This window comes from Misgurnus anguillicaudatus, chromosome 17 (genome assembly GCF_027580225.2).
Source record: "Misgurnus anguillicaudatus chromosome 17, ASM2758022v2, whole genome shotgun sequence".
Lineage (NCBI taxonomy): Eukaryota > Metazoa > Chordata > Actinopteri > Cypriniformes > Cobitidae > Misgurnus > Misgurnus anguillicaudatus.
The window spans coordinates 18,939,989-18,967,964 of record NC_073353.2 but is presented as its reverse complement, the minus strand read 5'-3'; the positions used below and the strand labels follow the sequence as shown (position 1 = coordinate 18,967,964).

The 27,976-nt window shown below is 38.3% G+C and overlaps 1 protein-coding gene across 3 annotated transcripts; it reads right to left on the bottom strand.

Annotated features, from left to right (window-relative positions):
• Window positions 1-39: 39 nt before the first annotated feature.
• arhgef7a (Rho guanine nucleotide exchange factor (GEF) 7a) lies at window positions 40-27,940 on the bottom strand. Of its 3 annotated transcripts, XM_055214450.2 has the most exons (22): window positions 27,472-27,940; window positions 24,382-24,465; window positions 16,886-16,970; window positions 16,593-16,726; window positions 15,973-16,174; window positions 15,589-15,677; window positions 15,371-15,465; window positions 12,716-12,811; window positions 12,280-12,402; window positions 12,047-12,185; window positions 11,496-11,555; window positions 11,174-11,320; window positions 8,654-8,740; window positions 8,411-8,489; window positions 8,189-8,328; window positions 7,812-8,033; window positions 6,041-6,134; window positions 5,872-5,961; window positions 4,486-4,656; window positions 2,806-2,902; window positions 1,322-1,376; window positions 40-1,198 (listed from the first exon to the last, which is right to left on the bottom strand). In XM_055214450.2, the coding sequence occupies exons 1-22, from the start codon at window positions 27,634-27,636 to the stop codon at window positions 1,076-1,078; spliced, it is 2,577 nt and encodes an 858-aa protein (XP_055070425.2). In that variant the 5' UTR covers window positions 27,637-27,940; the 3' UTR covers window positions 40-1,075. The 3 variants fall into 3 exon arrangements, with proteins under 3 accessions (XP_055070425.2, XP_055070423.2, XP_055070424.2); XM_055214448.2 differs by lacking the exon at window positions 4,486-4,656 and having other exon boundaries at window positions 27,472-27,939; XM_055214449.2 differs by lacking the exons at window positions 40-1,198; window positions 1,322-1,376; window positions 2,806-2,902 and having other exon boundaries at window positions 3,233-4,656; window positions 27,472-27,939.
• Window positions 27,941-27,976: the final 36 nt, after the last annotated feature.

Sequence of the window (27,976 nt, the reverse complement as noted above, 5' to 3'; positions counted from 1 at the left end):
GTTGATTGCAGCCACTTACCTTAAGGAGAATTGTTCAATTCAATTAATAATTTTTTTCAGTGAATCTTACAGCATCTTATATCTGCATAAAAATCCTTATTTAAAAATGAAATGTAACAGTAAAATGAATGTTTTGGGATTGATTTCTGAACGCTTGAAATTGGTCATCTGCAGAAAATCTAAAAGGTAAAGCAGTTGTACACTCACATTCCTAACATCAATGGGATCATGAATGAGGTTGTCCATTTCACACCTTAAAAAAAAAGTTCCCCCAAAAAAAACTTACATTCTGTCAATATTTACTCACCCAGACTTTCTATCACAGATGATGTTCACTGAAATTTCACTCCCTATTAATCATGTTGATATAGTAAAGCATTCAATTTCTTTCAAAACTTGAAGAACATCATTTGAAACAACATGAAGGTGTGTAAATGAGAACAAAATGTGTGTTTTTGGGTGAACGTACCTTTTACGTGTGATTAGGTAAAGGAAAAATATTAAAGAGTGATAATGGTCTTCCAAGAATACAACCGTGGTACCTGATGGGATAAAATGACTGCCATGGAAACAGGCAGTGTGCCTAATTTAAAGCAATGACAACTTGATTGTTCTGCTATAAAACGCGGTTCACAATGTTGTTTCAAAATTTCACAAGCAAAAATAAATAAAAGCACCTGCGTGGTACAAATGCAATGAAATTTGAAATGATCTGGTTTATGCCAAATGCTGGAAAAATGCAGTTTTTGCACTAAATTTTTTAAGTTTAATCATTAAATGTCATTTCAAGTTTTTTATTTTTCTTGACTGTTAAGGAATTGCTATAAATTATAAAAATAAAGTTAAAACAACTTAAGCTATTTCAACTTTTGTTTTGACTTTTTATTTTTATAATTTACACCAACTCTTTACTAATCAAGAAAGTGGAGTTGTAAATTAAAGTTAATTAAAATTAAGTGCAACAAGTGTAGTAACATGCTTTTGAAAATAAATTGTTTTGTGAAATTTGATTTGATTGAAATATTTTTGAACCACTAGTGTAACACAAAACAAACAGATTTCTGGCACACTGACATCATAAGTTGGTCTCATCCCAGGAAGGGTCATTCATATTCTTCACCACTTTTTTAACTATTTTCTCCAGATCTTTCCGCGCTCTTTGCTCTTCTTCCAATGACTTTTTCATTTTTTTATTATCCTGTTAGAATGATAAAGTCAGAAAACAACTTAAAATCTACAAAAGTAAAGCGTTAAAAGTAGTAAGCATCATTCATAAGAGTATAACCGAGACCTCATTAGACCCATGAACAGAGACACTCACCTGTTTAAGTTCTTGTACCTCATCTTTAAGGGCATAAACAACATCCACAAGACTCCTGGGAAAACATTTAACATTGAATGCATCAATAAGAAGCCTTAGCTGTCCATTTTGAAATGTACAGATTTAAAGGCGGGGTGCATGATTTAAAAAAAAAAACATTTTGGAAAAGGGAGTCGGGCCGACTACACACTTGTAGCCAATCAGCAGTAAGTGGCATGCATGTCTACTAACCGACATCGTTGCCTGGATTGCATATGTGTGGAGCGCGTCTATCAAAAGGCGGTCCAGATTCTATTGGGGTAGGGGTGTGTTGGTTTAGGTGATTTCAAATGTCAACATTGGCTTTCAGAGATCATGCACCCCGCCTTTAAAGCAACACTTTGTAGTTTTTTTGCCTTTAAATAATGTCTCTAAAATTATTTCAGTGATAGAACAACTTTTAACTGGACAAATTGTACTGTTGCTGCAACCTGAGCAGCCTCCAAGCTGCTACAAGCACACTCTGAAAGTGGCGGTGGAGGGTAGGAAACACAGCCCCGCCCCTCCCCCTGCCTGCAGAAGAGTGTCTGATACCAGGCACTGTTGCGTATTTTAACCACATGGGGAGCTGTAAGTCATTTTTACATGGAAACTACATAGTGTTGCTTTAAACAACCACTCGCTATACACTTAATCAATCCAGAAAAATTAGATTATGCGATCGCATGATTCAATGCATAATCAGCCCAAGTCCGCATATTTATGCGGGGGACCAATTTTTAAAATATGCTGCACTTTCGCCACATAAAGCAGATTTCTGCTCGCAAAATATGAGGGGCTTGCATGATTTCATAATCCCTGCATTTTCATAGCAAAAAAAAAAAACGTACTGAAAAAAAATCGAGACTCATCAGACCAGGCAACATTTTTCCAGTTTTCAACTGTCCAATTTTGGTGAGCTCGTGCAAATTGTCGCCTCTTTTTCCTATTTGTAGTGGAGATGAGTGGTACCCGGTGGGGTCTTCTGCTGTTGTAGCCCATCCACCTCAAGGTGTGTGTGTTGTGGCTTCACAAATGCTTTGCTGCATACCTCGGTTGTAACGAGTGGTTATTTCAGTCAAAGTTGCTCTTCTATAGCTTGAATCAGTCATTTTTGCCCACAGGACTGCCACATACTGGATGTTTTCCCTTTTCACACCATTCTTTGTAAACCCTAGAAATGGTTGTGCGTAAAAATCCCAGTAACTGAGCAGATTGTGAAATATTCAGACCGGCCCGTCTGGCACCAACCACCATGCCACGCTCAAAATTGCTTAAATCACCTTTCTTTCCCAATCTGACATTCAGTTTGGAGTTCAGGAGATTGTCTTGACCAGGACCACACCCCTAAATGCATTGAAGCAACTGCCATGTGATTGGTTGATTAGATAATTGCATTAATGAGAAATTGAACCGTGTTCCTAATAATCCTTTAGGTGAGTGTATTAAGACACATGCAAACTTACTTCTCCTCCAAAGTCTGACCATTAGTCTTCCACTCGTCTACAATGAATTTGTCCTCTCCGGGAACTATCAGTGCCGGACCGGCATCTTTCCACTGTCCTGTTCCAAAACAAAAGACCTGCAGTTTGATTTCAACACTTTTACTGTAGTTGGACTTATTTAAGTCGGTTACAAGACTACTGTGCCTCAATAGGACGGTTTGAACTGGATCAGACTTACACAGGACTGTGCGTGAGACGGGTGTTAGTCATGCAGAGAGGGATCGTCCAAGAACAAACAAAACAAACATGTTCGGAAAGAGGACCATCAAGGGTTTTTGATAAGAGTGTAAGGTAAATGTTTCTCAACCACGTATAATGAAAGAAAAAAAAACGCTTGTTTGAAGAAAAATATTAAATTGAATACACAAAGAGGTTTTCTTAAATTCTTTAGATTCACACTTCAAAAAGAATAACCATTGTACAAAACAATCCAAGATTTATTCAAAATGTATATTACAACATTGTGTTATGTTGTCATATATTGGACTCTGCATATATATAACAAACACATAAATAATGTCAATTTTGAACCACGTAAACATCACTGACGTTTCTCAGTTCAACAGATTTTTAAGAATATCTGTTTATATAACCGACATAAAGGCAGTAAATATTCATATTTTCTTTTTTGTTCATTTTTTTAACCACAGAATAGAACTTGGTCACAAGGAATCACATAACATGAGGAAATATACTTTGTCATGATTCAAATAATTGGCAAGTCGGTTTGTCTTGTTCGTCTCATAAACACGTCATACATAAAAGAGGAAAAGCATAAAACACTGACAAGAGTCTCAAATGAGTGGTGAGGAACTCTTTGACTATTACCATCCACACACCTGTATTCTAATACAATCTCAACCAACATTAAATTCAACAGGTTTTTTGTAAACTTCCATACAATTCACCATGACCGCAGACACCACTATAAACTTACATGTTAGATACAAGCATACAAAAAGTCAAAGATCATTCAAAATACATATACAGATAAAAAATAAATACATTTATATCACATACGTATGAACAGAACCTCTCTAGTAATACCGTCAGCAGTTTTTTCACGATCGCGTGTTCATGAGTTCAAACTCTTTGCCAACAGAGCATCAATCTAATGTTCACATTCAGAACATGGTCCAAGTTTTAATACCACACACACATTTCAGATGAATGACATTACTCTAATACTCTAATAATATTTACAAACACATTAAGAGATTTTAGCATCTTTATCGTTTTACAGCAGGATCCGCCCTTGTTGCCTTCCAAGTGCACTGTACCTTCGACAGCGTAAATCATTAACACACATCCGGTAATGAATAAACAACAGCATATTTTCAAAGGACACTTAAATAAATACCAAATGTGAAGTAAAAAGTAATGAAAGGGAGGTCAGGAGTGTCAAGGTGAGTTAAGATGTCAAGGCAACAGGGAACTGCTTTGGGAAAGTGCATATGTCTGCAGAAAATGATGTGAAGTGCAGATTAATACAAAAACACTGACAAATAAATACAAATATGACTCGAATAAATATGCATCGAATGATAAATAAATAAATAGGTTTCAAATAAATAAAGGTCACTAAAAACGAGAGGAGTGAGGACAAGGTTTAGTTTTGGTGGGAGATGTAGGAGCTCTTACGAGAAACAGAGCCCATCCTGTAACTGTGAGCCGTCCATATACTGTCATAATCCGAGTCCTCTGAAAGGTCAGACGTGCCCTCTGGCCTTGAGATGCTGCTACGGCGGCCCAGAGAGTCCACGCTGGATTGATCCAACACGTGGTTATGCATGAGGTCAGTGCCTTGCCATGCTGGAGAGGATGTCCGGTCGAAGACGATGACGGGAGGATCAAATCATATGAATGGAGAAATTGCAAATGGAGGGGAAGAAAACAACCAAGGGGGTGGGTGCAACCAAGGATGTATATGAGTGGTACAACCACACAGACAAGATGTAGGAGAACCAATAATGATCAGGAAAACGAAAATGATTTTTGAATAAAATGTATAAAAGAAGTGCGTGATGGGGAAATGATAAATTAATGTAAGTATGATGAGAAGGAGAGAAAAAGGATATTGTTAAAAGAGATCCAAGATTGACTTTGTTATGATAAAAGTTTAAATAGGACTTCTGGGGTGTTAAATGGATTATTTTATATGAAAGGGTATGATTTTATATTATGTACTAGAGTATTATGTCTGTGTTTATTTTTACTTTTCTTTAAAGGTTATGTTAAAACTCACCTATGAGAGGTTTTGTATTGTCTTTAACATTTATGTATAGATTTTATTTTACTCTTTACATTTTAAATGATGAAAACCTTTTATAAAACACATTTAGATTTGTAAAACTAAAATAATAAAGACTGAAACAAAAACATTGTATGACATTTATTTATATCGCATTTTACACAAATTACAACAACCACAACTAACAAATCTGCCTTTAATGCTGCGTTCAGACCAGCCACGTTAGAGGCATCAAGCGGGAGTGATTTCAATGTTAAGTCAATGTTAAGATGCGTTGATGCGCGTCTGGAGGTATTGCGGCGCAAATTAGGTGTTTAGCACGGGGCGGTAGACGCGATTCCGCGAATTGAGCATTGCTGCGGCAAACACGCGAGTTGACAAATTTGAACTTTGGCGGAAAAACACACCGTGTTAACCAATCAGGAGGTTGCTGTAGTAGTGACAGAATTACAGGAATCGAGCGGAGTCACAGAAGCCCCTCCCATGATGCGAATTTCCACTTGAATGTCTCGATGACTAGAATTTCACGCGCGAATGAAGCGAGTAAACTCAAAATGTTCAAGCGGCAAACTAGACGCAGTAGACGCCTCAAACAGGGCTGGTGTGAACCCACGGTAATAATGATTTTTATTCCAAAGAGACAAGTGTGAGCAGTAAACTCATGAAAGAGTTTTATATAAGTTTCATTTGTAAAAGGCAGCAGTGCCCTTAATAAGGGCCAATAGTGGCCTTAGTTGATATACACAGAGATAGGAAAGCATATGCGTGTGACTTACTCGAGTTGAGGGTCTGTCTGGTTTTGGCACTCGTGCAGTAAGCCTCAATCACCTTTAAAATCTGAGCATCCTCCTCCAGAGCCACAGTACCTGCACGGGTTACAGTTCACATGAGAAACACAATCTTTCAGATATGCTTGATATTAGTAACAGCAACTAAGTGACTTACTCTTCCTCAGTGCAAACTCCTCATCGGATGGCTTCCTTTCAGGCTTTCTCTTGGGAAGCAGCTTTTTCATGGTCTTGGGGCTTTTACTGAGGTCCTGAAAGATGAGAATGAACAAAATAAATGTGAGTGTCAGCGATAATAAATGATGTTCACAAGGTTATTTGGGGTGGCCTAATTGTTAGAGAGTTGGGCTTGTAACCCGTAGGTCGCCAATTTGAGTCCATAGACTGTAAAAAATATGGACGTAGGGTCCGTAATGTTACGGACGGATGAGTTACAAAAAAATTCAACCGCCTAACAGTGGTCATTAAGGGAAAATTAGCTATATAGACCAAATTCACTTTTTGTAGCAGTCTGTAAACATTATTTTCTGCTTTAAAGTTGGGCATTTTAACATGGGGGTCTATGGGAATTGACTCCCTTTTAGAGCCAGCTTCTAGCAGCCAGGCAATGAATTGCAGTTTAAAGGGACACTCCACTTTTTTTAAAATAGGTCTGGCGGTACCACTTTTAGCATAGCTTAGCATAATCCATTGAATCTGATTAGACCATAAGCGCATACCTGTCAAGTTTTTCTTTTCATTTCACATAAGATTCCTTTACTCTGTTAGTGAGTTATTGCACAATTTTCTTTCAGACTAGGCATTCTTTAAGAGTGTTTTGGAAGGAGTGTCATCCTAACGTCATCCTATTCCTTCCCCCCGTGTGAGATCCAGTACATGAAGGTGGCATTACAGTGAGGCTAGTGACAGAGCTCAGATTGGGAATTTTTATCTTTTGGGGTATTGTTATTTTTTAATAACGCAGGTTTAAATACGGGAGATTTACGGGAAAATACTAACTCGGGAGGACGGCGGAAAGAAGAGTACAATACGGGACTTTCCCGGCCAAAACGGGATACTTGACAGGTATGCATTAGCATTGCACTCAAAAATGACCAAACAGTTTCGATATTTTTTCCTGAACGTGACTCTTCTGTAGCTACATCGTGTACTAAGACCCATACCATGGCTGCAGCAGGCACAATGATATTACGCAGTGCATTGAAAATAGTCCCCTGCTATTGAAGGTACCAAGGGAACTATTTTTATATTAATGCCCCTGCTACAGCCATGGTACGGAAGCAAAGTCCTTGATTATTACGCCGGAATGAGAGTATAGTTCCTAGCCATATCGCCATAGAAAATCGTAACTTTAAATTTTCCGTGGGTCTTAGTACATGATTTAACTACAGAAGATTAAAATTTAAAATAGGAGAAATATGGAAATTCTTTGGTTATTTTTTGGGCGTGATGCTAATGGTCTAATTAGATTCAATGGATTGTGCTAAGCTATGCTAAAAGTGGTAACGCCAGACCCAGAGATCAGTAGAATGGATTCCAAAACGGTAAAAATCAAATGTTTAACTCTAGGGGAGCTGGAAAATGAGCATATTTTCAAAATAAGTGGAGTGTCTCCTTAAGTAATTTTAATGTTGGCTTCATCAGAAAGATCGGAAGGTTGCCTCTCGGTTGCGACTGAGGTGCCCTTGAGCAAGGCACCTTTATCCCCAATTACTCCATGGGTACTGCAGTGATAGCTGCTCACTACTCTGGGTGCGTGTGTTCACTACTTAATGGAATGGGTTAAATGCAGAGGCCACGTTTTGAGTATAGACTAACCTACTTGAAAATCACTTACACTATTTAAAGAGATCATAACACAAGAAATCTTATTTTTATAGCAGAGATACTATTAAAAAGGTACTGTAATTTTTAGAAAGTCTGTGCACCTCTTTATAGCAGAGAGCAGCTGAGGGCCTGAGTGGGGGTGCTGGACGCAAGCAGCTCAGGCTCCAGGGCTTTTGGGTTTTGGGAGGCTCAAGAGGGCCCCACATCATGGTGCTGCGAGGGGTCCCATGAGAGGAGGGGTGCGGAAGGGTGTGGTAGGCGGGGGCAACAGTGAGGCTTCGGCTTTCTGCATGTCTAGATGGCGTAAGCGGGTGAGACGGAAGCTAGAGAGACAGACAGAAAAACAAGAAAGGTTAAATTGATAAAGGAGGTTTTTTTTAATCTACACTGCAGTGACCAATATGAAAGTCGCCTTGCAATAAAACATTTAGCAGCGTCACACCAAAGAAATAATTATGAATAGAAACAGGACTCTCACTGTGTGGCAGGGGACAGTGAGTGGCTTCATGCTTGGAGCAGTCATGGAGGTGTGTTTGGTCTGTCTGTTCAGGTGCTCGAGCCAGTCCTGTTGATCCTGTTTGTTCAGGCAGATCACCTGAAGCCTTTCAAACATGTTTCCTGTATAAAAGAAACACACACATGCACAGTCAACAACCAAGCAAAAGGGTCAAACACTATGTGATAGCCAGTTTGTCCTTACCAGAGAGCTCAAAAGCATTTTTATGGCTTTCACAGTCTTCTAATGGGGTCACTGTCATCCCATTTAAAGGCAACTTGCCCTGAAAAAACAAAGCAAGCTAATTTTCTCTTTATGCTAAGTCCGGAAGGGCTTTTTTAATGTGTGTTTAGAGAAGCAAGGCTTGAGTGGATTTTAGGGGGTGTTAAAGCAAGACAGTGGGATTTATTTGGCCATGATGTAAAGAAGTCTGAGAGCAGTTCAGACCTGATAGATGAAGCCACTCATCCTTGGACTGGCAGACAGGATGAGAAGAACGTGAGGAAACAGCAGAAGGTAACGCTCAGGCCTCTCCTGCAAAACAACAACAATATATATACAGCCATTATGACTAGTAGCGTCTTGTTCCTGTGTAAAGTGATTTTAAATATAGCTCGTCACCCATCTAGTCTTAATTAACGGTAGCCTAAACAAACTTGGCTTGCTGTTCTCGAAGGCAGCTCAAATCTTGCTTGGGCTCGAGCCCCAATTCCAAATAAGAGAAGAGAAAAAAATGCAGTGAAGGAGGACAGATGCCAGAAGAATTGCGGCTGGGTGCAGAGGCACGGCGACTCACGTTTACCATATGATTTTAATGATGATTTGACACATGACTGTTTAGGTTCCTTTCAAACCTACGTTAAAAGTGTATCCGTTAAAATATTATTAATAGTTTATTTTGATCATGGTGCCGCGATCGCTGGATAATTCTGAAGTTGTTTTACAGAAGAATAAAATAATTACTTTTCAGTAATTTGCCATGTCACATAGTTGAACGTCTTCGCATATTTACATGATTTGTGAGGTACATTTCCAAAAGATTCATAAACCTCTGCAATTCTTTGATCGATTGTGTTTTAGAAGTACTGTATGCTTAAACTCTAATGACAGCAATGAGATCGCTGATGCGCTGGAATAGAGAGAGAGAGGCGGAGAAAAAGAGAGAGCGCGGCCCAGTACAAAAGTGGAAATGATTGATGTTATTTAAAGTCGTCTCTTAAAGTACAAAATACCCAATTAAGCTATTACGTGGCTATTATAAAAAAAAATTCGGGACGTTTTTGCGACCCGGTGGTTGGGGACCTCTGCTTTAGAAGACATTTATTAACCAACTGGTGTCATCTGAATTACTTTAATAATGGACAGATGTGCTTTTTGGAACTTCGCCATGGTTAACCTCATTTCAGAAGATAACCTGATAACAGTTCTATATAAGATTATTTGTGTTCAACTGGGATAGACATCTGGGATGGCATGAGGGTGAAAACATCATTTTTTTGGTGTACCATTCCTTTAAAGGGGACATTTCACAAGACTTTTTAAAGACGTAAAATAAATATTTGGTGTCTCCAGAGTACGTATGTGAAGTTTTAGCTCAAAATACCATATAGATAATTTATTATAGCATGTTAAAATTGCCACTTTGTAGGTGTGAGCAAAAATGTGCCATTTCTGGGTGTGTCCTTTTAAATGGCAGTGCCGTGGTTGGATAGTGGAGATTAAGGGGCAGTATTATCCCCTTCTCACATCACAGGAGGAGCCAAATTTCAATTACCTATTTTTTCACATGCTTGCAGAGAATGGTTACCAAAAACTAAGTTACTGGGTTGATGTTTTTCACATTTTCTAGGTTGATAGACGCACCGAGGACCCAATTATAGCACTTAAAGGATAATTCCGTATTTAACACTTTGAGTCTCATTTCTGGTTTGTTTTGGATGAACTACAGTGATGGACACTGAAATTTTGACAATGGGTCGTGTCTTGACTTTTTGACTCGTTTAGAAGCGTCTCTTGACTGCTTCAGAATGGAAGTCAATGACCATGCACAAACATCATTGCATGGTTGAACAACACTTACGATCATTTTCAAAACTGTGCTACTCACCGAGTGGTTCGTGGTGTTCGTTGATGATTAAAAAACAAATATTTTGGCACAATGTTTGATATCAATCCGTGTTATTTGCTATAGTGGAACAATTTTTTCAGATACCTCACAACCGCGTATATACTTCCGCTCTATATTTGAGTCTGAAGCGTTAGCACACTCCCGACCACTTGATGGCGACAACCACTTTGCCGAACAAGGACGCTGAATGGAACTCGGTGTCTAGCATATAGACAGTCACAATTGAGCTCAACTTCAAACCTAAGGCTGGTCACTGAGCCATCAAATATGGGAAAAATTTCTTATGAGAGAAACCGAGCAAAAAAACTACAACCACATGTAAACAGACCCCTTTTCCGTTTCCGGCGGCGGATTGATATATCAGCGAGCAATAAGTCTTCCAAGAGACGACAGAAACTGTATTTCGCTACACTACTTGTTTTTAATCATCAACGCACACAACCAACCACTCGATGAGTAGCACAGTTTTGAAAATGAACGTTAAGTGTTGTTTTAATGACATGTTTGTGCATGGCCCTTGACTTCCATTCTGAAGCAGTCAAGAGACGCTTCTAAACGAGTTCATCACTGTAGTTCATCCAAAACAAACCAGAAATGAGACTCAAAGTGTTAATACCGGAATTATCCTTTAAACATGGAAAAAGGCAGATTTTAAACAATTAATGCATTAAAGGGTTAAACCACTGCATAAACACATCACTACTTACTCAAATCCTTTCAAGAACTTGTAAATTTGACATGGATAACATTTTTCTCTATACCCACAAAGAAGTACACAATCACAAATTATGTCTGTTTACCGCTCCACCAGCACTATTACGATCATTGTGCCGTCTCACCTCACAGCCATGGTTTTGGACCATGGCGTGACTCATATACAGCACAGAACCAAGAGTCTTGATATCCTCCCCCTCCCACAGTCGAATCGTCTCAGACAGGATCTGTAGCTCGAGCTCCTTGCGCTTCCGCACCTCCTGACATTGTGCCTGTAACCATGGAAACAATACGTTAACAAGGCTAGTTGCCATGGTAATGATCCACACCTAACTGCAGAATGAAAGACACAGGACACCAGTCTGTCAGAAACACTACAGCATGCTAACTAGACAAGATAGACAGGGTACAGCACTTACTCGAAGACGAAAGGACAAAAAGACTCACCGAGAGATTTTTAAAGACCGTCATACACTTCTGAATTTCCGTCCTGTCTGGATGACCCTCCTAAAGGGGAAGAACGCAGATTTAAATGGATATTTCATTTAAAAATTACAATATGGTTATTATATATACACCTTCATATCGTTTCACACCTGTATGACTTTGTTTCTTATGTGGAACATCAAACGAGATGTTTTGAAGAATGTTCATACTGCTTTCATCAATACAATTACAGAGAATGATGACAAAACTCCATGCCTGTGCTATATTCTGTGCTATACGCTATATTTTCAGATGGAGGAAAAAGTCTCAGAGAATCACGCAATACCATATTGTACAATAATACCAAAACAACCATAATGATGCAATTTAAGTGTGTCAGAATCCATGATGTGCAAATAAAAAACATCGCTGTAACACGTGATACCATATCTGGTTGCTGCCCATATCCGTAAGGGTCTGTGCATGCTAAAAGTCTAGTGTAGTGAAAATTCACTTGGGGACCTATCCTTAAAAAAGTGTCATTCATAAAAATGTAAATGCTCTCTCTCTACCTCCATGTGTCTCTCCAGCTCTTTCAGTAATGTGGGATATTTGTCCAGTCTCATGAAGGGTTTGCTGAGGCCAGAGGTCAAAGTGAGAATACCAGGGGCAGTCGCACCTCTCCCCTCCATAAACTCACTGAGTTCTTCACTGAAAGAAAAGTAGTGAACAAAACAGCAGTTATCATTCGTCATGGGCTCGCTTTGAAATCAGGACATAGCTATGGTATGACAGTGAACAGTACCTGTTCTCAGTGAGAATACTGACTGTTGATGGGTGGTTGGAGCAGTAAGACACATATAGGGATCTCATCTGAGGCATAAGATTCAGGAAGAACCCGCCCACTTTCTGCTGCAGCTCTGGAAGTCTTTATCACAAACAAACATTGATACTAGTACAGTGTTGCATTTAATACATTTAAATCCAATATCCAAATCCAAAATCCACTCAATAAACACCAGGTAGAAGTTAGTGTAAACATTAGAAACCTTAAGTGATACTTCAATCGTTTTAATGGACCACATGTTTACTTTACCCCGGTCTATTTTAATCATCGTGGAGTCGAAATGTGATACATTTCTTTGTGTCTCCGTTTCACTAAGTGCATTGGCCCTCCTATCATAAATTACACAGGGCATTAAGAGCCGGCCCAGAAATCACATGGTCAGAATGAAACTCACTTGGTGCAGTCCTCTAGTGATTGGACCAAGGTCTGCTGGAAAGTGCTGATCTCTTCCAGGTTCCCGAGGATGATACTGATGTCTGAAGTGCTTAGCCTATAAGGAAAATAAAAGGAGAGTAAACATAGTGAGTCAATGTTCAATAATCAGGATTACATTTAACAATCGACTAATTACAAATACATATTAGATAGCAACTCCATGCAACACACAAATAGCACTTTGAATGACCCTCAAAAATTTTAGCTTTAGCATGTTGCTAAGCAAGCAAGGCACATGACTCAGGGATCCCACACCTTAGTTAACTTCAAATTCTATGACCTTTCAAGGACTTTCCAGATCCAATACCCTCAAATTCAAGGACTAAATGTGGGGACACATTTCAAGTGAGAGCAAGGTTACATCGAGTTACCTTTTAAGATACATTAAGATACAGTTCCCTTTCAATGGGCTGCGTCACTGCGGTGACACTTTGGGGACGCCTCCATAGGTAAAGTGCGTCTGAATGTATATCAAATTCAACCAATGATGAGGCGTAACGACAAAGACAGGGTGATGCAGGAGCCAGGAAGTATATCGCTATCTGAAATATTGCCAAAGACAGCATTACAGGGACACAAGAAGTATGGCAAGGGAGACGCAGCGTCTCGTTCCCTTCTCAGGAAACAAGTGTTACATACGTAACCAGAGACGTTTTCATGTGTCAAACACAACTATGCAAAAAAGCATTTTGGTATGAATTTAACATTCGCATACAGAAGATATAAGCATCTAAAGCGAACAGTTAAGCAAGTGTGATTAAAAGGTCTAGATTTTTTATGATATTATCCTACACTACACAGGGAATAATATGGATTTTTTTTTTTCAAAAAACTTCTTGCATAAAATAGATTCAAGCACTTTCAATGACCTGTATCTATGTATGTATATTTTCAAAAACTTCCCAGGGCCTTGAATTTTTTCAACCAGATTCACAAACTTGGAATCATGATGACTGGCATGATGCAGGATGCTTTTATTACATGATACAATAATAAATATAAAAGTAAATTGCAGTTATTTAAGGTTAGTAACTTGGAAAATTATGGAAAACACTTTTTTTAAGAAAACAGCTGGCAAATAAAAAAGCCGAAACAGTTTTGGTCTTCTTAAAGGCAGGGTGCATGATCTCTGAAAGCCAATGTTGACATTTGTTGACATTGGTAAGTTTGTTTTGGTATTCACCCTTGCTCCCTTTTCCAAAAGTGTTTTTCAAAAATCACGCACCTCGTCTTTAAAAATCCAAATTGGGTATTAGTGGACAAGATGAATCAAATTGTGACCCTCTGAATCATAGTCGAACTGAACCGTGAGATAAGTAAAGATTCACAACTTTTTAAATCATAATCCTGTTTGCCCACCATCTTGGCATCAATTTGTTTTTGATTGCAATATATGATTGCCTTCCTCATGTATCTGCCAAAAATGTCACCAGGGATTTATAGCAGGCTGCATAAATAAAGTTGTCAACCGTTTGAAACAGCAATCTTGTTACTTAGTAATATCTTAAATTATACAACAGTTCTTTCTGGTTCTCGAATCTGATTGGCTAAGAGGCGTGCAATATTCTACTGATAACGGCACAGTAACCGCTTCACCTTTCGTATCATTCCGCCACCTAGTGAATGGAGGTCCTCTAAACAGGCTCATCTCTGAATGGAAAACTGCAGGCACACACGGACACACACAACCGCGCTGTTTTGAATCACTCTCCGTGTGTCTCATTAGTTCACTAGCTCGTAAATCAGTCTGTGAATCCCCAATCGGAAGTTATTATTCCGTCAAAGATCAGCGCTCTTGGATGTTACGTTAAAGTTAATGGGAAAAATGTCTTGTCACATCGTGTGGAGACTTGGAAAGAGGAATGTAAACACTCATTTTTTTTGGAGCTATATCTCTTATCAGAACGCGAAAACACAGTGGAACTGCAGGTAAGCACCACAGCTTTTAAATGTGGACATTGATCATTTATCTAATCGCGACGTGACTATTAAAACATGTTATGAGATATCGCCACTGGTATATTTATAAGCAGTATGCAAAAATATCTCTCTGACACTTATAAAAAATATTATATAGTACTGACAAGAATGAAGTCTAATAATAACCGAGTGCTCGTATCGCGTTAAGATGAAATGGTAAACCAATAGTAACATTATAGAAGTATAGTTTTATTAACTTTTACCTCACGGCAAAACAATAACAACACAAAAGACACTAAATATGAATAAGAAAACAAGTAATAGTTTTATCATGACACCAAATACTGCTGATTTGATCTCATTTTGACCATCAAAAACAAACAACGCCAACATGAGAGCCAGTGAATCCCTGTCAGAGATGTAGACTCTCGGAGTCGTGTGATATAGCTCTATATCATCACGGCTGTGATTGCCTCCGGCACTCGGCCGTGATTGCCTCCGGCACTCGGCCTAAGGCCTCGTGCCTCTGGCCTAATCACAGCCGTGATGCTATAGAGCTATATCACACTCCTACTCGAGCGATATTGCTTAAATAATACCTTTACATGTAGCTCACTGTGATTCAGAACAGACGTTCAGTGTTCACACTGACATTTGTAAGCCATGTGTTCCTGACAGGATGAATGCAACTCACCTTTCTGTCATCAGTAGAGGTCTCAGGTAGTTGGACAAAATGTTCTGCAACTCTTTTAAATACTCTGTTTCAGTTTCTAGAATGTTTTGTAGCACCTGAGCAAAAACAAACAAGAGATATTTTTAGAAAAGACATACATAATGATATGCTCTAGATTTCAAGTATGTCAACACAAAACCTCCTACATGGTGAAGTTAGAAATGGAAAAAGGGACTTACCAGGTTGTAGTATGTTTTACTGATGGATGCGGCATCAAAACCTTTGGGTGGGCTTTTAAGAGTTCCAGATTTAGGGGACACCCGTTTGTCTGTAAGGACACAATGAATGCTACAATAAGATGTTGCGCTTACTGTTCTCAGTTTTATTTGGCTTTATGTAACTTATTTCAGGGCTGTAACCACAATAGAGATTGATAGGGGCAATAATCAGAAATGGCCAAAATGAATATAGAAAGCCCACAATATTTGATATTTTTAATATCCATACATACATATAGCCCTGGATGTTTTAATCCCCCCAATGTTCAGGTGTGGTTACAGCCTTGACTTATTTAACTGCATCGCAAGGCATAGGAAAATTCTCCACAAATGTGGTCGACATACCAAAACCTTTGACCTCTCTGACATAATTGCTCGGAAACCAGCCTGTCTTGCCGTTGAGCGTGCCCTCCCACCAACCCCCTTCTTCCGTGCGGGTAACACTGATGATATCACCCTTGTTGAAAGTAAGCTCATCCTCATTGGTCTGCTGGAAGTTGAAGCGAGCTTTCACCATTAACTGAGTGTTACTGTTCTCCGTCATGTCCTGAAGCAGAAGAATTTGGTATGGTCAGAAAAGAGTGACAAGTATCACTGTATCCCAAACACAGTGTACAACTTGGTTCATTTGGTATCTGATTACATAAGTATTAACGTTTTCTTGAATCTAGATCTCCCAAGATCATCTGAGGCCTAGTCCACAGCACACGTACATGGGTATTTTTTATAAAAAATGAGTTTGAGTTTGTCTCTGCACAAACAACAACAACAACAACAAACCAAAAACTCCACAACGCTGCAACTGGAGTTTCTGAAAACTTTACCTTAACAGGATTTTTTTGGTTTCAATCACCTGATGCTGGGTTTGTATGGGGACAAACGGCCAATCCGTATAGATAAAGGTACAGTTTAAAAAATAGTACATGTGGACAGGGTCTCAGATACCGAACACCAGTGCTGCTTACCAAGCTACGGAACTGGTTATGAAGCAGTTTAGAAGATCTGCCCAGTGAAGACTGGGAGGCTAGAGATTCGAAGGACTTGATCCGGTGGGCGGAGGAGTGACGCGTACATACAGAGTCACCGTCTATGCCAATATCTATATCAGACCGAGACAACACAGAGGAAAATAACACACTAAGGCAATAATGTGCGATACTATTACTGCACTCCATTATAAACACACACACACACATCTGTGGATGCAGCTGGGTTTCAAAAGTTTCACTTGGACAGTTGATAAATATAAGACACTCACCTGCAGTTACTTTATTGAGGGCAACCAGTGTAGTGAGGACTTTGCTGAAGTTGTGACCCTGAAACAGGTCAGCAGCCTCAAACGGCTACAAAGTGAAGAAAACATAAATTTCATTATTACAGAGCAGTGGCATGTCAATCAAAAATAGTTGTTAGATGATAGGCCGATTTCATACACCTTGCAAACTTGAGAGAAAATAGTGTCCTCTTAAAAATAAAAGTCCAAAAAGGGGTCTTTTTAGCCATGTTAACCCCATTGTAGAACTTTGCAAATTATGGCATTTTGTTTAGTATGCATTCTTTTTGGGGACCAATTCATCATCTACTCCTGTTTGTCCCTTGCTGTCAACATTTTAATAATGAGTTAGATCTTGAGAAATCTTTCTGGATTTCATAATATACATTAAAGAGCACATATTGTCTGATTAACATATTTATATTTCCTTTTGTGTGTAAGTGTGTATTAGTACATGTTAACGATATGCAAAAGGTAACAACCCCAACGTAAATCTCTTTTCTTGGACTACAAAAAAAACACACAGATTATAGGCAACAGTTTACTTCCTGGGCCTGTTGACGTGGACACTAGGTATACACTGAAATAAAAATTCTTGGCCGAAACCGAAAAAGAAGAAACCAAGGCTGAAAACCGAAACACTGAAAGAGATTTTGCAAATTATTCGTACCATTGCATTCATGGCTATGACTGTGTACTAACTTTACTAGGGGTGTGACGAATCACAAAACTCACGGTTCGGATCAGATTACAGTTTTTGAGGCACAGATCAGATTATTTTTCGGATCAGCAAAAAAGGGGTGGGAAAAAACCATTAATAAATAAAGAAACTACAAACATTTTTAAAAAAGAACAAAGTTGCACATTATGTAAGGTCCGAAATTAGCATTAGGTACAGACATTGAATTAATGAATCATAACACTGTCTTTATTGTATAAATTAAATATAATTATTATTTTTTAAAACCACAGAAGTAATTTTCTCTTGTCTTGGGTTGTTTGATTAACATTAATGACACAGACTTAAGTAGGTTAATTGAGGTTACTGTCTCTGCGGAGGATTTTCTTTTTCCGGGTGGATCATCAAGACTATTGGTCCTCCTAGTTGTCAATCAAAAGAGTGTTGTGCAATTGCATTTTTTAAAATAGTGGAGAAGGCGGTTCTTTTCTAAAATTCGAGAAAATCCTCTGCTACACCTTTTAGACATAAACAAATGGTTTTTTTAGAAAAAGAATAATGTGAAGATCTTTTGTTTGTATGTGCCCTGTCAAGAACAGAAAGATTTTATGTTCGCTTGCTTTTTGAAATGCGTCTCTCCGTGTATGCACTACTGAGTGCACTTAAAAGCATGCGTGTGGACACAGACGGATTGCGAATTCCAAACGGCGCAGCCTAAAGTTAAACAGTCGCTCCACATAAAAACGTTGTTTTTCATTGCTCTATTCGACAAATGTATGTTAATGGATACAATTTGAGATACAGTAGCGCAACTCTCTCTAAAGTTTACACATCAAGAGTTCTGATCTTTAAAAGGGCACAGGGATGTTCACGTCTGACTGGACCTGGACCGGACACATTTAACCGCATGTGCATCTGTGCGTACAGAAAGCTGCTCACTTTAGCGCCTTTTTGCCAAGTCACAGGATATAAGTGAACAGTGTCCCAATGTCAAGTGAGCTAGAGTTCCTCAGTGCCCAACCTGCATACACGATGAAATGATTCACGACCTCGGGAGCTAGGGAATGAATTAAGAAACAGGGATACTGAAATATGTCCACACCGCAGAAGCTTCACACAACCACGTACAGGTCGCGGTTTCTGTTTTTGCGTCATAACAACATTTCGGCCGTATTGTTTCGGTGATAAAAGTCTTTCGGACGAAAACTGAAAATGCTCTTTTGGGACATTTTCGGCCAAAAATTTTCAGTGGCCGAATATTCGGTGCATACCAAGTAGACACAATAGTCATTATCATAATTCCTCCCTCTTTGACTCATACCCTGTAAGTTAACTCCTGTCAGCGAATCTTTCAAACATGGTAAGGAGCATCACATTTCTGGCTGACGTCAGAGGTATTCAGGACAACGTACAGATTAGCTGGCCAATCAGGGACACAGCGCTTTTCAGATCAATGAGTTTTTGTAAAAAAAAAAAAAAAAAATCGAAACATTTGAGAAAGGCGGAATATCTGGAGTTACAAAAATATACACTATGTGGAAAAAAATTGTTTTTTGAACTATAAACCATGCAAACACATTGCATTACACCAGATAATACACAAAACAATGTTGCTTTTTAGCAATGACATAGGTCAATTTCTACGCACCAGTAAAAACGACACACTTGTATCACTCGAAACTTTAGTGGCTCACCGGAAGTCTAACACCAAAGAGCTCAAAGATGGTGGCACCCACATTTACGTAAAAAATTGGGTGGATATCTTCAACACAATAATCCCTAGAATATTACGAGACATTTTTAAGGTTCAGACCCTGAGTAGGCTGTGTGGTCGGCCAGACATGGTCAATGTTTCTTTGCTGATAAAGTAAGCAATCTGATTTGTTAAACTGTGTTTCCTTTTTTGGCAGTATTTGGGTCATCTGTTTGACAGTTGTGTGTGGTTGTGCATGCATCTTCAGTGAGAGTAAAATATCAGCTTTACTTTACGCTCTGATTACAGTTTATACCCCGAGAGGAGCAAAGAGAAGTGGACATTCAATGATGAACTATTTAAGTGTATAAATAATAGTCTGTTTGCAAATTATGACTTAGCTTTGCAGTTGAAGTAAATATTTGAAAGTCTACATAAGGATGTTAAGATGCTATCTCCCAAAAATAGTTGTGTCAAATCCTCATTTTTATGATTTACTTAATGTCAAATCTTATTCTATCTAAGGCTAGATTTAACAGCAAAAGAAAGGATTGCTTGTTTGGTATCTAAAAGAGCAAGAAGGAATAGCACAGCTTGTAGCAACAAACAAAGAACAGCGGCATATCATTTGCAGCAATATAAGCAAAGCACTAAAGTTTTACTGAACACTAAAAACAACCTCATTTATACAGACTTTAACTCTATAAACATCAACACATTTGTAGGGGCGCTGTAGGACTAAAAATTCCCACTTAGATGTTTCATGTATCTGGACATTAACCCTAAACCTAGCTGCATTATGGAATCAGGGTAAAACTGAACAGACAGATCTGTGTGTTCTGGAAATATCATATAACATAGCCAAACTCAAATCTCAGCTGAAAAGACTCAAAGCTTTACTGTGAGTGAGGTTCTGAAGAGCTTGTGTTGTTCGAATAGACCGTGAACTGGACACATATACTGTAACCTGTCCTGTACATGATGCAAACACAGCACAATGAAACGTCCTTGAAACATCTTTGAACAATGCTCACAGCGGTTTATGCACTTTTCAATTTTTATAAATGTAGCTGTAGACACTGTGGTGCTGGAGACAACATTGTAGAAAACCAAATGCTGACCTTTTCTAATATAACACTGGTTTGGTCAAGTGTGGTCTGACACAAATCTTGCAAAGCACAATGTACCTGCCCTTAAATTTTTTAATATTTAACTAAGTTCTTACCTCAACTTAGACTAATTGATACATACCTATCTTTTTTTCAATGCGTACATTGAATCTAGTACATTAGCCTAGCCCCATCCATTCCCCAGGATCCAAACAGGGATAAACCCAGAAGCCACCAAACACCTCCATGTTTCCCTATTTAAAGACTGTTACATGAGTAGTTACACGAGTAAGTATGGTGGCCACTGATCTATATAAATGACTGGATTGCGCATGACGTCACACATGTGAAGCCACCGCGCCGCCATGTTGGTATACCCAAACGTTCTATTAAATCAATGGACGTTGTCAGATTTTAATGATAAAACATCACTTTACTCTTATTCGTTTTTATATGTGAAGTTACCCTGTACATTATTACAACACAAACGTCCAAAGCATGTAAATAGTTATTTACTGAAAGTTGTACATTTTGCTTTTTAAACAGTTATTATACATTCATCTTCATTACAGTATCAGATCAGCAGACAGACCGCAGCATATTTAGTATTAATGACAATAAACGAGCTCATTCTGAAATCTAAATAAATAATCATGCTTTGTACCGTATGTGCATGCAATAATTTGCTAGTTTTGTAATTATGTTATCTAAACTTACAAGTTACCTAAACTTATTTAGAGAAATAACGCTGACCGTCACCGTGTAGCTGAATGTCAAAAAAACTTTATTTATACCCGTGTCATTAACAAATGCAACAGACACACTCACCTTAACGGTTTTTTATAAATCCATTATCCTGCCCGATTAAAACATAAACATTGCAAATAACACCAGAATTAACAAATAATTAACGTACACATATCCTAAAAATTAACCTTGTGTAACTGATACGCTGTTAAAGGGGATACATTTTGATCATGATTTTGAATGGAAGTCAATGACGCTCTCTGCCGGTTGGGTATACCAAGATGGCGGCTCGAACTCTGCGCTGGCTTCACCTCACGCAGTTACGTCAAGCGTTCTATGCGCAATCCAGTCATTTATATAGATCAGTGATGGTGGCACAAAATAAAACATGGTGATTTTTTAAGCAGATAAAAAATGAGAACTATATTGTATGGCGTAAGAGCACTTAGTTTGCAGCAGTTCAACCTCAGGCGCAGTAATATTGATGGAAATTTAAGCGAGAAGGGGAGTAGTCAGGAGCAGTGTTGGGGAAATTTACTTTTAAAAGTAATGCATTACAATATTAAGTTACTCCCAAAAAAGTAACTAATTGTGTTACTTAGTTACTTTTTATGGACAATAATGCTTACATTACTTTTTAGTTACTTTTGCATTACATTTTCTTGGCTGAGGCTTGATATCTTTCAGGCCTTGCAGGTGGTTTTATGACTGAAAAGTTCTGCATTCAGAAATTGCATATTTCGTCAGAAAAATGTCAAGCTCTGGCCTGCCATCTCAGTTTCTGACTCAAACTGTTCCCACACAGGTGTGTACGCATAAAGTGCATAATGTGACTACATTTAGTTTAATTCAGTACATCATTTTTTAATCAAATTAAAAATCAAAAACTTTTTTTATTACGTAATGCGGTACCCTCAACACTGGTCAGGAGTGATGATGTTACTGATTGCTGGGGTCAAAGTGCAGCAAACTAAGTGCTCTTCCACCATACAATATAGTTTCATTTTTTACCCACTTAAAAAAATCGCCACATTTTACTTTGTGCCAGCATACTTACTCTTGTAACAGTCTTTAAATAGGGAAAACATGGAAGTGTTTGGTGGCTTCTAAATTCATCCCTGTTTGGATCCTAAGGAATGAATGGGGCGAGGCTAAATGCTAACACATTCATGACGTGCTGTACAAAGATTAAGTGCACGCGTTGAAAAAAAGATAGGTATTAATTCATCTAATTTGAGGTAAGAACATAGTAAAATATTGAAAAACGGTGGTGTTTTCCTTTAATGCATTGCCATAAGTAACATTGACTAGCTGGTTTTGCCATGTTTTTAGGCCAAGCAAACACCTTTAAACAGGTTGACAAGGATCAAATTACAGGTGTAACAGCAAATCTGATAGCAAAGAAGCACATGATTTAAATAAAAAAGGTATAGCCTAGTACACTTTTCTGAATTATCTGTGGATCGGCTGATCATGGAAAAATACAGAAGATATGACATAAATCGATTGTGAAAAGTGCTATTGGCTACCTCAAGTGTCACAGACAGAGCTAACATTTATTTATGTGTAAAATCTCATCTTAAAACCTACTAGAAACACCAATCACATTAATCCCAAACGTTAAATAGCCTAATGCTATCTTAACTTGAACATTTCAAAATATTAAAAGGTATACGGTTTAGGTTGTAATTAGGGCTGCAAGATATATCAAAATTATAACTGAATGATTTTAATACCTCAAAAAGTTATGTGTAGTCAGAGTTTTTGGTTGATGCAGATAACAGAGAGAATGACAGAGAGAGTTATGCTTTCTTTGCCCAGAAAGATGTGAAACATGCATGTTGTTTAGGGGTGTAACTATACACTAATACAACTGGACAGCTCACCCTCAGAACCAAACAATGTTTCTGCACGACTGGGAAACCAGACGGTGTTTGGTACGCTATGACAGTATTGTGGAACGTACAGAAGGTGGTGTGTATCGTGAGTTTTCAGATATATTTTTATCATTATTTAAACCGAGTTTACAAACATTAAGCATTATTGTATCATAATCAAATATTGTATCAAGTGTATATAATATCAAGTTCATAATTTTGTTCATAGTAAGTTATTGCATATTCCGTTTTTAACACTTTTAATTTTATAACTGTTAACTAATTTACATAGCTATTTGGTGAATATTATGAGACTAAGAAGAGCTCCATATGTGATGCGTGTCTAACCCCAACACTTCTGGATGCACTTGACAATACATCAGCTTTAGCCTGAACCATCTGTTCTATAATAAATGCGCATAGATCAGAGTCCCCCTAGCCTTTTGTGTATCATTCTGGTACACATGTGTCCAAGCTGGCATGCAAATAAAATCTATAATTAATCAAGTATAATCCAAAGTGTCAGATAAAAAACACAGCTTCAGAGTTTCAGCAAAAATTTTGGAAAAAATATTTAAGTTAAGCCTGTGTGTACTGCTTCATACTTCTTGGTCTTTATGATGAATGAACCATACATATTAAATATATACATTTAAAACAAACAATTAAATCCAATTAATTATCTATTTAATGACAAATATGCATTTAGTGACAAATCATTTTAAATAATTAAGTAAGTGACAAATATTGGTATCGGCCAAAAGTTTTTTGGTAAAAATCTATATCAACACTCTGCATTAAGTCTATATCCTATCCTAAAACGTTTCTATATACCCTAACCTCACAACACAGCTTTAATAAAGAGGCCAGCTTCATCACTGTGCATGAATGTTTTGGTGGTACCCTTTTGACAAACAAACAATAAAGCACCACTCTGACAAACATTGATGCTTTAAATACACTGACGTTTTAAATGAACCACTTTTGTTGACTAGAACCAAGCAAAGACAAATGTCTGAATTCAGAGATTCAAATCATGAAACAGACAAACTGTACGTGAATGGACAATGCAATGCCATTCATACTGATGCTAAAGCCGTTGAATCGACTATGCTGATGCTGTGTCGACCAAGCTCGTTAGCAAAACATTGATGAACGTCAAGAATTGCTGACAATAATGAAATCTAGTAATATTTTTTAGGGAATTGCAAAGTTTTGGTTCTGAGGATGACAATGAATTTTGAATCATCTCACTCAGATCATCCAGTCTCTCTACTGTACGTAACTGTTATCCTTTGTCAGTTGTTTTCATCGTGGCGCCAATGCAACAATACTGCAGCATACTAGTTAGTCAAATGATAAATGCATCCACTTACCTCCACGCGAAACACAACGCAGCCCTTGAGAAACTCCGTGATGTTGCTCAAGCATTCGCAGTCGGTTTTGGGGTCTGTGAAGATCTGATAAAATAAGAAGTTGGAAAAGGTCTGAGTATTTTTTTCTTAACAATTTTTTTCTGAGGCAACTGGATCATGCAAGAAAGTCCACAGACTGCCTATGTATGACCACCATATCCAAACACACACATCGGACATCGGATCTAGAGATTCTGTGGAAGTGAGCAGCATCTGTAGCAGGAAATGACGTTTGCAGGCGGGATTAGTGCTGCGCAGATAGATCACCTTGTAACATCACAATACCGTGAGAGCGTTTGGAAAGCCGAGCTCTCGCGGTACTTTGATGTCACACGCCGGTCGGTCTGCGCTGCGCTGCATTAAGTCGAAAGGATACAACACACCCCACCACACACCCTTGTGCTGGCGGGGAAAATGAAACGTTTCGGTAAGAGATTTCTCCTCAGGTATTTCGAAAAGTAAACAAAGTACAAAATAAGTTTTACAGAGAATTTTACAACAGTTAAAGCATTTTATACATGCTTTTTGTAATCTCATTTGAGTCTCTGCTCAGCGAGAACGATGCTCGCGGAGCAGAGTCGTTTTGGAACAAATAACAGGCCTAACCAATGTTTTTCTAATTTTGTATTAAAACAGATTTAATGCACCATACCACAAGGACGATAACAATAGGTATAGTTTTAAAAATCGTATTAAATTTTAGAGATTAGCAGAGTTTACACTACAGCTGGAACGTTGGCTATGAGCGGGTTTTTTTTCGCAGGAGGACAGCCAATCAAATGGGCTCCCGCTAATTATCATTCTTGGCTTTACGTCTCATTTTATAATGTACTCCATACTGTTAAAGTATTGTTTGGCCAATGTCCTGTAACATATAAAATGTGCAGAAAGGAAAAACATGGTAAATTTGCAGCTATTCCAATATGTTTGATTGGGATAAGTGAAACTGTAGGCTAACTAAATTCAGACCCTAAACCAGAGGTTAAAGATGGTCTCTGTTTTTTGTTAAAAATAGCAGCATTATTAGTCACACCAGTAAAAGTTTTTGTTTTTGCATGTGCATGTTTTGCATGGCTATTCATGTAGATGTGTGCACAACCTGAAAATCCAGTTCAGTATCTGGACATCTAACTACGACCCCTCTTCGACAGATGCTGTCCAATATTTGAACTTCTAGCTATTGTGTTTGCGTTCACACAGAAGCCACACTGGCAATTTTACTTTATTTTTTCAGGATCATCATGCAGTGTGATTGAGGTGAATGAGAACATACACCTTGCTTTGGAACACCTTAGTATGCACCAGAGTAGGCCTATTTTATAGTTGTTAACTGTTATCCACTGTAGCATACGTCTCACTTTGCTTTCCTAAAACACATAGAGCCTATAGAGGTTTTGCATCTACAACTGGACATTACATAAATAAATAAGAATTGTAATTAAATGCAGCATTAGACTTTATTTGGTACGGAAGCAGTATAAATTATCTAAAATTAGTATTACATTATAGGACATATAAAAAAAGACATCCACATTGAATGGTCAGAAGGACATCCACATTGAATGGTCAGAAGGACGTCTTTTAATATCCACCATGACCTCATTTGAACAAATTTTTAACCTTGTACAGAGAGCCTGTGGAAATCAACATTGACTGTTCAGAACACGTCATAAAAACACATTCCTCATGGACGTCTTTTCCACATCTGACGAAGATATGGAAAAGACCTCATTGGTATGTATCTTTACTCAGCTGGTTTTTGGCTGGTCACAATGACGTCCTGACAGAAACATGATGCTGCGGCCCACACAGTCCAAAAAGAGGCCAAGCGCACTAGTCTTTCCGTTTCCTCTTTAAATATGCAAACATTAGATGTTTTGGTTCCACATAGGCCATCTTGACAGCATTTATAAGCCCTGATTTCAACATTCACTGTTTTTCAATAAGGGTAAAAGTTCAGACTGGATTCGGCTTCAGGGAAGGCTAAAGGCTGTGGTATTGCTGCCATTTGCTGTTAGTCTTTGCATCCAGAGATGACCCTAAATATATTTTAAAACCCCTCTTTGCATTTACTAAATAAAGAGGGAAGGACTTTGCATAATTTATCGATAAGATGAACTACACACCATTCTTTAGAAAACACACTGGCTATCATTATACCCGAGTGGTTATTGTACTGTGCTTAATTATTAACAACAGTAAGTTTCCTATTTGAATTATTTGAGGTCCTATACAGGTATATTAACATCTATTTGCAGATTACTTTATAAGTTGCATTTACTTTCATGCATATTTTTCACTGGATATATAAATGTATGTTTGTATTCTGATGCTTTTAACGTTGGTTACTGTGTGGTTTCATGTTTATAAAGTATGATTATATTAATGCTTAATCTAGTTCAGATTTTTCACTCAAACTATTTGTTTTGTTAACTACATTTGTGTTCCTTTTCAAGTAGCTTTGAATGAAGTCCTTTTTAGAGAGGCAGAGGCTGATGAGAGAAAAAAACATTGTTTCCTTAAATAAGAGCCAGTAATATATATATATGACGGCCCAATCCCATATGCATTCAGTGTAAAAAAGCCAATATACCTGGCTAAACCTGGTAATTAATCGCTAACATATTTGTGCCATTCATGCACAGCCCTTGTGCGATTTGCATGCGCTTATCCTCAGGTTTCCATAACGTACACTAGCTATCATTTACATCACTGTCGTACCTACAGTTGATAAATATCCTGTTTAACACGTTTTCTCTCGATGGCATTCGTGAAATATACGACCTCCAAACGACGAGTAAATGACAAACCTTACAACATATTTTTAATCAAGGGCTGACGTGTTTTTGCCTTGAGCAACAGCAGCAATAGCGCACACTGCTCCTCACACCGATGTATGCTGTATTTAGAGAGGATTAAACATCTGATATGACGTACGAAATGCACAATAAATAGGCCAATGGTGTAATAACGTACATATGTGTAGAGGATTACAGAAAAATAAACGCGTACGGTGAAATATGGTGCGTCAAAGGGAGGATGCGCTCTTACTTTATCGGTAGTGCCTGGACGCAGCCGCTCCAGTAACCTGCACAGGACGACCCCATCCTTTAACGAAGACTGCAAAAATCCATCCGGATCCGAAATTGTCTTTTTTGGGGACTCCAGAACCCCGAGCGTAATGAGCCAAGTAACCGTTTGTTCCGCCGGATTCATGGTCACAACAGCAAGGTCGATGCTCTCAGTATTATGTGTGGAATGAAAATCAGGCTGTCTATTATTACCCAGTCGTCAAACTGGGCACCATTTTCTCAAAAACCTGTTATTCGAGGGGATAGAGATGATGAGCATATGGTATTTTGCCCCTCTTGCTCCATAGAGATGCTATCCTTTCGCTCCCATTTCCTTTATTACGACAAGCTGTCAAACGCCTTTCACTGGAATACAGTAAGCGCAGTAAACCTGCATCGTCTGCCACTTCACATCTTCCGGAAGATGACATCACACCATAGACAGCCTTATGTGACCAGTCGCCTTCGCACCCTGCTTTGCATTT

What these genes read in the sequence shown, in the direction of transcription:
- arhgef7a (XM_055214450.2), bottom strand. Translation starts at nt 27,636, where the DNA reads ATGAATCCGGCGGAACAAACGGTTACTTGGCTCATTACGCTCGGGGTT. An exon ending in GTCCAGGCACTACCGATAAA is followed by an intron (nt 24,466 to 27,471) that starts GTAAGAGCGCAT and finishes TTATTTTATCAG; the next exon opens with ATCTTCACAGACCCCAAAAC. An exon ending in CGGTCTTTAAAAATCTCTCG is followed by an intron (nt 11,321 to 11,495) that starts GTGAGTCTTTTT and finishes CCATGGTTACAG; the next exon opens with GCACAATGTCAGGAGGTGCG.